Source organism: Lissotriton vulgaris, chromosome 6 (assembly GCF_964263255.1).
Source record: "Lissotriton vulgaris chromosome 6, aLisVul1.2, whole genome shotgun sequence".
Lineage (NCBI taxonomy): Eukaryota > Metazoa > Chordata > Amphibia > Caudata > Salamandridae > Lissotriton > Lissotriton vulgaris.
The window spans coordinates 1,473,340,068-1,473,353,020 of NC_141694.1; the positions used below are offsets into that span (position 1 = coordinate 1,473,340,068).

Sequence of the window (12,953 nt, forward strand, 5' to 3'; positions counted from 1 at the left end):
GGTCTCAACCTACCCTTCTTATGGTCCATTTCCATACACCAAAATGTAATTTAGTGTCTGAGTCTAGAAATTTTATTTTGGAGATTCATTGCTTTTGATGTGTTTGCTTCTCTTTTACCTCTTTTTCCCATGAAAGGATGTCTGCCACAGCAGGCAAGATTCCGCAGCTGATTGACCCACAACACAATTCATGGAAATGACCGGAGTTCACACCAGGATGTCAGCCACAGTGATATGTGCATCAAAACTTTAACTCCGGGCTCTTAGCCCTCCTCTTCATGATTCCCTTATCAGCCCCATCCCCTTCCTGAAATGTGTCCAGACTCCTTCCTTGTGATATATCAACTAATCAAAGAGAAACCTTTTGAAGTCCTGTCCTTCCTATTTCCAGGCTATTTCCCACCAAGCTCACAGGAATGCAGCAATACACAAACCTGCCTGGTGGAAATGCTCTACTTCTCTTCCCAAAATGGGTCCCAAGGTCCTGCTTGTAATGTACTATTGAAGACACACTTGCACTCCATGTACTTTCAAAGCAAACATATTTTCCAGTACTTTTACTTGCATGCATTGTACCATTAGTAGCACACATACATTCAGCACACAGTCTGTGTGCGCTCTTCAGTACTGTCGTCTTTCTGTATATTTTCAAACACACATACTCTCACCATGTGCGTGCAGCACAACATTTCACACTTCAAATATTGTACTTACTGCAAGCACACATACACCCAGCACTTATTTTATTACACACACAGCACAGCATTACAACTCTCATGTATTTTATTCCTTGCAGGCATATGTACACCCAGTACATGTACAAAAGACACATATACTGCAGAGTAGTGCTCTATCCCTGTACTGTACCCTTCCTAGGTGCACATACATCCAGCGCAGTCACTACTCCTGTGCTGCACAACCCTCCACATCTACCTGATGTAGACCAAGGGTAAGCTAAGCTTACAGTAGTGGAACATTTAATAAGGTGAGTGAGCCTGTAGGCCCCCTTCTAGTGGCACAGGATAAAAGGACCTGCTCCCTACTACCGATCAATTCCTGATATGCTGCCACCACCACGCTGGTGCTACTTAACTCTTGATGAAGGCAATAGCCTTTCATCACTTTGAGGGTAGCACTTTAGTTGCACCTCTCGGTCCAACAACACTAGTCTGTGAGACAGGCATATGTCATTGAGCATGATCTGTGTTTGCCCATCAGCATTATGGATCCAGACAACAGAACAGTCGGACAGTCAGGGCAGGGTTACACATCTGTAACCATGCAGAGGACTTTTCAGTCTCAACAGATGTCCCTCCCAGATCAGAACACGCAAAACCAACTGCTAAACTGGATAAGTTGGGTGGTCAGACAGCTAAAACTGTCGGGAAGTCCGTCATCAATCCTGTGGCTCAGTCCGGCTCTGTGCTCCTCTACAAATTCTAACCCCTGCAAAGAAAAAGACCATCTCATTGACTTGGGATTCTCTCCTTTCATAGCCCTCAACCATTTAAGAGGCTTATGATCTCTGTGCATCACAAACTTAGTAACAAACAAATATGGGCAGAACTTACGCAAGGCCCACTCTATGGCAAAGCACTCCTTCTCAATAGCCGCCCAGTTCTGCTCTCTGGGTAGTTACCTCCTACTCACAAAGGCTACCGTACACTCTATACCTTTGCAGTTCAGCTAACACCACTCCAACTCCTTTGTCTGAGGCATCTGTATCTACAATAAAACGCTGACTGTAGTCTGGCGCTTTCAGTGCCGGTGCAGTCCATAGTGCCATCTTCATTTCCTGAAATGCCTTTTTGGCATTCGGCAGTCTATATTACTTTTGTGGGCTGCTTCCTAAAGGTCAAAGCAGTCAGTAGGGCAACTATATTTCCATAGTTCCCACGACGTTCCTCTAATACCCGATGAGTCCTAAAAAGGCCCTCACTTCAATCTGGGTAGTCGGTACCTTCCACTCCATCACAGGCTGAATCTTGGCATCCAAAGGGCAAATCTTCTCGTTCTCCACTTTATGCACAAGGTAGACTACAAAGGACTGCCCCACCTGACACTTAGTTGCTTTGATGGCCAGTTTCTTCTCTTGTATTCTTGACAACACTTGTTCAAGGTCCCTCAAGAGGTCCTTGCATGATTTTTCGAACATCGCAATGTCATCCAATTAGGCACAGATGTACTATATTGGTCGGTGTTACAAACCTAAACTTAGGTTAGTGTAATTATTTGCAGCCCTGAAGAAGTCTATATGTCAAACACAGACTAGACGAAACACGTGTTGGCTGTATTGCTGTATCAAGAATTTCCTTTCAATTGGATGACAGAATAAAAGAAGGAATTTGAAGAAACTTACTTATTTTGCGAATTTGAAAGTGGACTTGATAATTGAGTGCTTGGTGAATTCTATGTACTGTTGTTAGCCATCCATTGGCTATTTTTGAGAGTCTTGGTGACAGACTCTTGTTCACTTTGAGCACCTTCCTACTTGTTGATTTAATTTACTTACACACACTGTGCGCTCCGTTTAAACTGTCACCTCATTTGCCCAGTTCATCCAATTAGGCCACACAGCACTCTTCCAACCCTGCGACAATATGGTTCTTCTGTACACTAGCAAAAGATTTAAAAGCTTGCTTAGGCCTGGGCTCGAAGTATTGTTAGAGAACAATGGGGCATATGCATCAAAGTAGGCTTTTGCGAGTCCTTAATTGCGATTATTAAGGAATCGCAATCAGGGACTCTCAAAAGCCTATGCATGTCGAAAACTGCGATTAAAATAGCGATTTCTAAACATTCCTTAATTGCGACTCGCAAATTGTGAGTCGCAATTAAGGAATGGCTTCCCATTCATTTCTAGGGGCCTAAAAGCCCATAGGAATGAATGGGGAAATGCATGCACAATTTGTGAGTACCTATCAAAATGACACCCTGTTGCACCCCTGAACTTGTGATGTGCACCCATGTTGCGCATGTTGCCCCAAGGGAATGTGTGTGTGTGTAACCTGAAACTGTGAAACATGCACTTTAGTGCATTTTTCAAGGTTTTTGCAAAATACCGACCAGAGTAATTTCTCTGCATTTTGCGGCCCCAAATAGCGAATTCGCAAATTCTAAGGGGTAGATGCATTGCATTTAAGGAATCGCAAATTGCGATTCCTAAATGCAATCACAATTTAAGAAATCACAATAAATTGCGATTTATTAAATTGGGAGTGCCTGACACTTTAATGCATCGCTTTTGGGGGCGCAAACGGCTGATTTTTGGGAATCGCACTGTTTGTGCTCGCAAAAACCTTTGATGCATGTGCCTGATTATTCCCATGTCGATTATAAGGAGAAATGCTGAAACGGCAAATTTGTTAATATGCATGTGCCTGATTATTCCTTATGGCTGATAGGATCCATGTCGATTATAAGGAGGAATGCTGAAACGGCAAATTTGTTAATATGTGATGTTATGCTGTGTGTATGCGTGGGGGGTATGCACAGGGGGGGTTAGCGGGGGAGAGGGTATAGGGTTTTATTGTTTGTGTGTGTACATTGTTTTATATACGTGTCTGAACAATTATAAAGATTTGTACCTATCTACCTTACCTAACTAAGGTTTTTAATGTAAAATTGCTATCCTGACCTACGTTTTGGTTAGAAACTTTGTTTCTCCCAGTGTGCTTTTTTTGTAGTTCAATTTTGTGTAACTATAATTCACAGATTTTCAAATATTTGAGTCATACTGTTGTTAATGATGTCAGCGAAAAGCAATACAGTCAATGCATGACAATTATAGCATGTTTTTGTTTTTTGATTTAGCATCTTATAATGGCTCAGCACGATAAGGGGAAGATTTTTCTAATTTTTCTGTCCCTTGCTGTCTACATTGTTACGGTGGCCTTTAATGCAGGAGCCGGGTCAGGTGCATTCAAAGGTAAGACACCTATGCAAAAGCAAACCTTCTTAACGTCTCAGGAAATGCATAGAACACCTTTCTTGTGAGCATTCATTCAGTATGCTTTCTTATCTCCAGGGTGTGAGGATACCATCCAGGAATTAATTTTAGTGTGTGAAATTTGAGTTAAAAATATTTATGAAGTTAGCCATCCTAAATTAACCCATTGGTAAATTATACGCTGTGAATTCCATACTGAGGAAGTGCAAAAGAAAAAGCCAAACAGTAGTTGCACTTGAGTTCAGAAAGCAAAAGCTCAAAGGAACAAGCTAACATAATGTGAACTAGTGTGCGCAATCCTGTAAATGTTTATGCTCAATGTGTGATGCCAGGCCTTAGAATAACAAGATTAGTTCTTCATTTGTTAAGGAATGTGCTAGGACTCTAACCTTTCTTAAAGCACTGCCAAATGACAGGCTTGCCAAATACCATGGATATTTCTTCCTCCACCCCACACTTCCTATCTGCTTATCTCATTCTTGGAGTCTCTTCTTCCTTTATCATTGCTTTAGACGTTTCTCACTATTTTGATATATTTTAATTTTCCTTCTTATTCCTTCCTTTTCTGCTTTTCTCTTTCTTGCTCAGTCTGATGACTAAAGTAAGTCTTGGTTCCTGGATGACTGCAGGGGGCCATCACCTGCAAAACTTAAGAATTGATTTACACTGGTACACAAAAGATAAGCCAAGCAGTGTAAGCAGTGTAGGCCCTACCGTTGTATAAGTGTATCATACTAAATATCATCAGTGATCCCACACTCAACTTTTCATGCCCCACTGCCTAGAAGGCACAACTATTCAATTTATACAACAACAATTAAAAATGGAGTGTCCACTATATTGTTTTGTTTCCGGACCAAATTCAGGCAATCCAATATTAACAACTATAACAATGATGAACAAGAAGTGAGATTTAATCATCAGGAGTGTCAAGAATGCGTCCAGTATCCAACTATTATTAATCTTTCAAGACATGAAATTTTCCTGTCAGCCCATCAAACACGTTTCGTCCTCTATGGACTATATCAGCGTTCTGCTTTCCAAACCTGTGTCACTTTTAAGTAGCAGGAAGTATGGCCTTCTGTATCTGTGTCTTCATGGGTAATAAATCCCTATTCCGGTAGAGAAGTAGCCCCTAAATCATCTTCCTCCTTCGTGCATCAGGACTCGAGTGTCACAGAAAACTGCCCAGTCCGCCCTCAAGGATGGTGGCCCTATTGATGACCTGCAAGCCCAACCTATTTGTTGCTCTTTAAGAATCTTCAGTTATTTGTTCCTGTCACGTCTGGACAGTCCTGGCCTCTGGAATGTAGAAGGGATCTGACTACCCTGAAGGATTAGCCATGAGCACTTAAGCCTGACCATGTCTTAGGACAACGTCTTAGAATCCTTCACAGGGCCTTCCCAGGGGTACTCCCTGCGACTTTCAGTCCTCCATCTCACTCGAGGCAACTTCCCACTGTAACAATCTCTCTCTCTCTTCACAGTCAACCAATCTTCCATGGACATTCTTTCTCAATAAGACTTCAGCCATCTACCTGGGCAAACATTCTCTTACACATGCAGCTGTCCCTCCCTATGAAGTGATCAGACCATACCCACCTTCTTGTTGATAGACCCCACTGTGTTATTCCACCCCTAGTTTGTTGTGCACAGTTTTTCAACATAGATTTACCTAGGAGGATAACCAAGAGCAAGCACCCACCACCATTTGTTTTCGTAATAACAACAAAGGTATTCTTAATGCTGCCCTTGCATCTCTTACTCACTCTGAAGCGAGTGACCCCTACTGGTTTAACGAAGTGCTAGATGGCTTAGATAGTGATCACTGTATAAGTGATCCCTTTAGATTTATTGCAGGTCCTTACCTTTCCTCTCCTATTTTGCCAACTTTTACAGATGAGTTTGTGGCCTGGTGAAGCAGCCTCAAAAATGATTTTATGCTTCTGTGAAGCCAAGTATTCTGCATTTGTGTGTGTGTGTGTGTTTTTTTTAATTCAGCAGTAACCCTAAATATTGCAAGCAGATTGTTTGTAAGTTGCCAGAATATGGATATGTGCTGTAATACCTACATCCACCCATCCGTTATAGCATGTGCGCAAAAGTTGGCCAGTGCAGCATTTATGATTCTATATGAGGCACAGACATTATTTTCATTTTTGCAGTGTGGTGGAATTAGTCTACATGGGATTATGGACTTTACTGCCATTTCTTGCCCTTTGGGTGTCTGACTGTTGGTGTCTTACTTTGGGATGGGTTGTCTTGCCGGGATGATTTTTTTTGTCGTATTTTAGTTGCTTCAGAATGAGCTCTGTGCATGTGTGATATGGACAACAGGGATGAAATGGAGACATATGAGAAGCGTGTAATGTGGAAGCAACATGTGATACAGTGGCATTGGTGATACGGATAGACACCATCATGTTCTTTGGTGCAAATGTATTTCAGCTGTACATCTTCCTACAATCGGATCTGCACTATGAAAAAAGTATGTGCACTGTCACTTGCAGTCATGTATATGAATGTTATTTGCTTGTATGTGAGTAGAAGTTGTTACATTTTTACCACCTACCCATAAATGCTAATGGGAGGTAGACTTGACTCTGGTAGTAATGATCTGTCAGATAGACTATATGATGTTACAACGCATGCTTTTACAACGCAGTCTTTACATCGCAACTACCATTACATTGCATGATTTTACAACGCATGCCATTACAATGCATTTTCAAAAACTACCATTACAACGCATTCCATTACAACGCATACCATTGCAATGCATACCATTGCAATGCATACCATTACAACACGTAATACCTTTAGGGAAACAGTAGGGTAAGTGTTGGATAGTGTAGGGGCAAAAATTACTATTCCCACTCCAGTGAGTGCAACAGTAGGGAAAGTGCTGGATAGTGTAGGGGTAAAAATTACTATTCCCATGTACTCCCAAAACCCATACCCACCCTAATACTAAGAAAAATCTCCATTACTTACCTTATAATGTGTTGTAATGGTATGCGTTGTAATGGTGACTTGCGCTGTAATGGCATGCATTGTAATGGCATACGATGTAAAGGCAGTTGCGTTGTAATAATTGCGGTGTAAAGGTAGGTCGTTGGAATGACTGTGTTGTAATGGATGTTTCCCCTCAGATATGGTATTAGGCTAAACCCACAATAGTCTTTTTAGGTGTCGACTAGTGACAGCTTTAGCAGTCTACCAACCCCATTTAAAAAAACAATCATAAAAATACATAAAATATATACATGCATAGAAGGTCTTTGGGTTAGCCTCCTCCAAGTAGCTAGTCACTCTGTTTCACATTGATCAGTGTATTCTCTGCTGACCTAATACTGTTTCTCAGTGGGTTGTGCTTTGCATCCAAATCTGGTATGCCTATGTCAAGAAGAAGCCTCCTTAGGGCATCAGGACTCATACCATCGTTGGCAAACACTGTTTCGTTTGCATTACCTGCTAGGCTGCACTGTAGGCTTTAGTCATTACCATCCCCATGCATTATTGCCTTGCCACTGAAGACTGGGGGCATTGCCATTTTGCCAGATCTGTGCTGCAAACGTCCCGATTTGACCATCTCTTCAGATCCGCCACTATGGCAATGCTACTTGGGTAATGATTCAAGAAGTGCAGAATCTGCAGTTAGAAGTATCCATCAGGAAAAAAAGCTACTTACCTTTGTTAACAGTCTATCTGGTGGATGGGGGGCGTGGCTTAGGCGCCGATGAAGCAGGCGGCGTGAGCCGATAGCTCCGCGCCCGATCCCCTGATTAATCCTGAGAATCAGAGTCGCAGTTGGCCTGGGACCGAGGGATCAGTGTCGGAACGCAGGCGGCACAGTTCGCGACCGACATCCTGGCTAGAGGAGGTCGATCACCGGAGATATCCTTGTTGAACCGGAGCTGGGACAGTCCGAGTCGGAGCACCCAAAATGGCGACGATCCCTTCCTGGTGACCTTGTGAGGAGCGGACCTGCTTTGAGATCTGCGGCCAACTAAGCGGAGGTGAAGCTGAGGAGGGTCGGCGGCTGCCCAGTGCGGAGTTCTGTGCTCTACAGAGGGTCGCTGTGGGGGACAACCGGTGCCGCCTGGTGGCTAGTGAGATCGGACCTGCGCACCAAGATGGCGGACACCGGGCTGACATTTGGGGAGCAGCGGTGACCCCTAGGTGAGGATCGGAGCTCGGTAGAGGCTCGGAGCAGGTTCTGGCTGGCGGCGACCACTACCTACGGACCGGACGGAGCCAATCTGCACCGGCCGCTACTGCGGCGAAGGGCGGACTGTGCCTGACCATAGTGGCCCGGGAGTGAGCGCGACACGTCACGGAAGAGCGGGGGCGAGCCCCCTGTGATAGCGTGTACTGATGGGCTGAGGGGGGCCGCTGAATGCGAGGAGTGCCCCTGGTGCGACTGCGGATTACCCGGCGATCATCCGGGTTGGACAGGGCCGCCTCTGGACAATTGGGCTTGCCTGACGGAGCCCACTCGTGCTGGAGGAGACGGAGAGCCTTGCAGGAACATTGAGGAACTAAGAGGTGCCCACCCGCGTGACTGATAAGACTAACCGGCCGGAGGGAAGGCCGCAGTACGGGACGTCCCGGACGAGAGCCCTCCTGATAGCTCCTGATAGCTGTTGACTGGAAGTGAGGCCCGGGGCGAGGAGCGCAGGAGGGACGCCATCACGCTGCATAGAGCCTCGGAAGGACGCAGGCTGCCCGACACTCGCCTCCGAGTACAAGCGGTGTTCCGACCTTCCTTCACCGTACGGAGGGCAAGGACGGTTGTTGAGTGGCATATCATTGGGACAGCGCGTATATCTGGTGCTCTGTGGTGTGGAGGACTGAGAGGCCCTGGACGCGGGCGGTGCTGCCCAAGGCAATCAGGGGCTACTGGATCATGGAGATGGCCACGGGGCCTTGGAAGGTGAGGCGACATTAGTGGGGTGCCCGGCCTGATCGGGGAGACCCTGGGCGAAGAGCCACCTGCTGGTGGTGGTGAGGGCTCCCGGAGGGGTGTGAGGTGCGGGTCCTGGACTGGCTGAGGCGGAGGGGGCCTCCCTTTGGAGCCTTGATTATCGGCTGAGGTGGAGTGTGGAGACTTTGGGGACCAGCCGGCGCAGGTGCTTAGGGACCTGGGGCGGACCGGTGGACCAGGACCCAAGTGCGTGCAGGATACTGTTGGTCGAGTGGGTGCCCGTGCGTCTGCCTGGCATGCGGGGGGGCCTGGGACTGTAGTGCACAAAGGAGGCTGCTTGGATTGTCCTGGGTTCAGCAGAGGTGTTTGTGGAGGATCCAACTGCGCAGCTACAGGCGAGCACGACCGAATTATAGCGGAGCCCTGCAGACCTCTGAAGCGGAGAGTCGCTCCCAAAGGTGCTGACCCGCGGAACGGTGTGGGGTGCGGCCGGCGCGATGAAACCTGGAACTGCGGAGGGAAGTGAGGCACCCCAGACTGTCGTTACAATGGGTGCAGAGGCGATGGGGGGCTCAGAAGTGGAAATAAGACTGGGCAAGCGCATAGATCAGATTCTGGATGCCATTACTGCAACCAAAGACTCCCTCCATAATGACATTGCACAGGTTGCGACGGGATTGGGCCTCCTGAAGGCAGATCACTCGAAGCTGGTGGACAGGGTGAAGGACACTGAATCGACGGTGCAAGAACTGAAACCGGCGGTAGTAATGGTGGAGCGGAAGCTGGAAGGAGCACTGCAGAGACTGTCAGCTCTTGAGAAAAGGGCGGAGGATGCAGAAAGTAGGAATAGGCGCAATAATGTGCGTGTGGTCGGCCTGCCAGAAAAAAATGAGGGGGCGGACATGATCGCGTACCTGGAGAACTGGCTACGGACACAGGTGGCCCCGGAGGGCCTCTCCCCCTTCTTCACGCTGGAGAGGGCACACAGGGTCCCGGCCAGGCCGCCGACATTGGGGGGTCCTCCTAGGCCGGTGGTGGCACGCTTACTCCACTATAAGGACAGGGATCTGCTGATCCAGAATGCGCGAACGCTGGGCCCATTTAAAGTTGAGAACAGTTCGGTGACCATCTTCCCAGATTATACCCAGGAGATCCAGAGGGCTAGGGCTTCTTTTCTAGCGATCAAGAAGGAGCTCAGAAACGAGGGGATCCAATATTCTTTACTGTTCCCAGCTAAATTGCGGATTATCCTGGATGGCACAACTCAGTTTTTTGCAACGCCTGACGAGGCCTGAACCTGGCTGGAGACCTACAGAGCGGGAACTGATCGCAGGCATAAATCTGAGACTGACCGGCCTAAGCCGACTAGGGTGCGACAATCTCAACGGCTCCGGAAACGGCATAAGACCCAGCAGGCCCAGCTGCTTGCACAGTTGGCGGCGGATAGACAAGGGGCCCTGGAGGCAACGGCGACCATCACGGGATCGAGAAAGGAGTTGCTAACGGAAGGTTCTGCATCTGAGGACGACAAGAGACAGTCGGGGACTGAGATTTCGGATGTTGATAGCAACTTGGGGCCGGAGGTGACTCCCCGATCGGCGGACGATTTGTAACTTGTTCGGCCCCCAGAGTGCGGTGCGGGGCGAGACCGCCTATGGCAGGCAACGGACTTCATGGTATCCTTCCAGTGCACAGTAAACGGACCCAGGCCATTGGGGAGGGGATCATGGGGCGGAGGGAAGGGGCGAGGGCTGCCGCTTGTCGGGTCATAACCACCCTCCTATTGCCCCTACGGCAACCTGCAGTGGCTACTGCAGGGTAGATTTGTTCGTTTGATGTGGGAGGTTTGGATGGGGGCAAATGCGCTGTTGCTGGTTCCTGTCCTGGGGGACTGGGTGTTGGGGGTTTTGAGGGGTGTTTGGGGGGGGGCATTTTTGTTGCTGGTGTGTGCTGGGGAGCTGGGGCTGAATCACGGAGATTGAAGGGTAGCAATGGGGACGATGCCTGAGCTGAAGTGCGTCACGTGGAATGTACGGGGACTACACACCATGTCCCGACGTCACAAAGTGCATGCATACCTGGTGCGCCGTGGAGTCCACATTGCGATGCTCCAAGAGACTCATCTTACTAAGCTGGAATGTGCGGCGCTCCAGAGGCGATGGAGGGGGCAAGTGTTTGGCACAGCGTACTCAGCCTTTGCAAGGGGGGTATTGATTTGGGTGCGGGCGGGGGTTCCCTTTCAGGTGACGAGCCAGACGATTGACCCGGAAGGTAGATATGTGGGGGTGGCGGGAAGACTCTATGGTAGGGAAGTGGCGTTCTGCTGTATCTACTCCCCGAACACTGATCAATCCCGCTTTTTTTACTCCATTTCGGGCCTACTGGCTCAATATCTGGCAGGGCAGGTCATATTGGGAGGTGATTTTAATTCTGTCACTGATGTCACCCTAGACAGGTCACACCCCCCACTGGTTACATCCCCGGTGCGCAGAGTGGCGAAGCATAGGAGCGATTGGCAAGCTGAATGGGGGTTGATTGATGTGTGGCGGGGACACCACCCTGGGGACAGGGACTACTCCTTCTTTTCGGCTCTTCACGAGTTACATGTCAGGATTGATACGATCCTCTGCGACCCCACCACTGCCTCATTAGTAAAGCACACTGAGTACCTGGCTAGGACGATCTCTGACCACAACCCCCAGCTGCTCTCTCTCCAATGGCAGAGGGTGAGGACGGCGATTCCCAATTGGCGACTGAACCCGGATGCCTTGGAAGATCAGGTCTTCAAATCTATGGTCCGTGAGGGGGCGGAATCATACTTTGCGACCAATAGGGACACGGCCTCTACTCGGGGGTTGGAATGGGATGCATTCAAGGTGGTCATGAGAGGCCTCTGTATTGGGACGCATTCTGGAGAAAGGAAGGTGGTACTGGAAGAGGTCAGGAAAGCGGAGGATTCATTGAGGGAGGTGGAGAGGCAGAGACCAGAGAGGGGAGCATTGCAGGCACGACTCCTGGAGGATAAAGAATTAGTGGCCTCGGTGACCGAGAGGCTCAGATGTTATGACTACAGGCAATACATGGCAAGGGTCCACGCAGAGGGCGACAAGGTGGGCACGCTACTGGCGAGGCTAGCGAACCCTAGAGCCACGGGGGTGTGCGATACTGAGCGTGCGGTTGGAGTCGGGGGATACTGTCTATTCACAGCGGGCGATACTCTCTCGTTTTACTAAGTATTATGAGACCCTGTACCAGAGCCGCTTGGAGTTGGAGGGTGCTGATCTCTCCGATTACCTGGCAGAGGTCGCTTTTCCACTGCTTGATGATGAGGAGGCTAAGACCCTGGGCGATGTGATCAGCGGAGATTAGGGGGGCTATCAAGCACATGGCGCGGAGGAAAACACCGGGGGTAAATGGCCTCCCGGTAGAATTCTATGCCCAATTAGTGGATGTCCTGGCGCCACAGTTACTGGAGGTCTACAATGAGGCGCTGAAACTGGGTCGGCTACCTGGCTCGATGAGGGAAGCGCTGGTTGTGCCTCTGCTGAAACCGGGTAAGGATGGTACGGACGTGACCTCTTATAGGCCACTGTCTATGCTGACGGTTGATTATAAAATCTTGAGCCGTATCCTGGCCACTTGACTGCAACCGCACATGACATCCTTGGTGCACGGCGACCAGGCTGGTTTCATCCCCACTCTGAACACCTCGGCTAATATCCGCCGGCTTGTGCGAGTACAGGGTAGTGAGATGGACCCGGGCGACAGGCCTGCGGTACTATCAGTTGATATAGAAAAAGCGTTCGACAGTCTGGAATGGGGCTACTTGGACGAGGTACTGGGGAGGTTTGGTCTCGGGACTGGGTTCCGGCGCTGGACGAGGGTGTTGTACTCCTCGGCCACTGCCAGGGTGAGACTGGGTTCGGTGATCTCCTCTGCGTACCCGGTCCAAAGAGGCACGCGGCAGGGGTGCTCGCTGTCGCCCCTATTGTTTGCCCTGGCAATAGAACCATTGGCGATTCGAGCGCGGTCGGGGCTGATACAGGAAGGGATCGTGTGTCGAGGTGAACGACATCA

The 12,953-nt window shown here is 48.7% G+C and overlaps 1 protein-coding gene across 1 annotated transcript in view; it reads left to right on the forward strand.

Annotated features, from left to right (window-relative positions):
• Positions 1-3,819: 3,819 nt before the first annotated feature.
• LOC147709016 (uncharacterized) overlaps positions 3,820-12,953 on the forward strand; it is a 152,783-nt gene continuing 143,649 nt past the window's right edge. Inside the window, exon 1 of the mRNA XM_086925421.1 lies at positions 3,820-3,928. Within this exon, the coding sequence (XP_086781547.1) occupies positions 3,823-3,928 (106 nt within the window). The 5' untranslated portion in view covers positions 3,820-3,822. The remainder of the gene's footprint in view (positions 3,929-12,953) is intronic.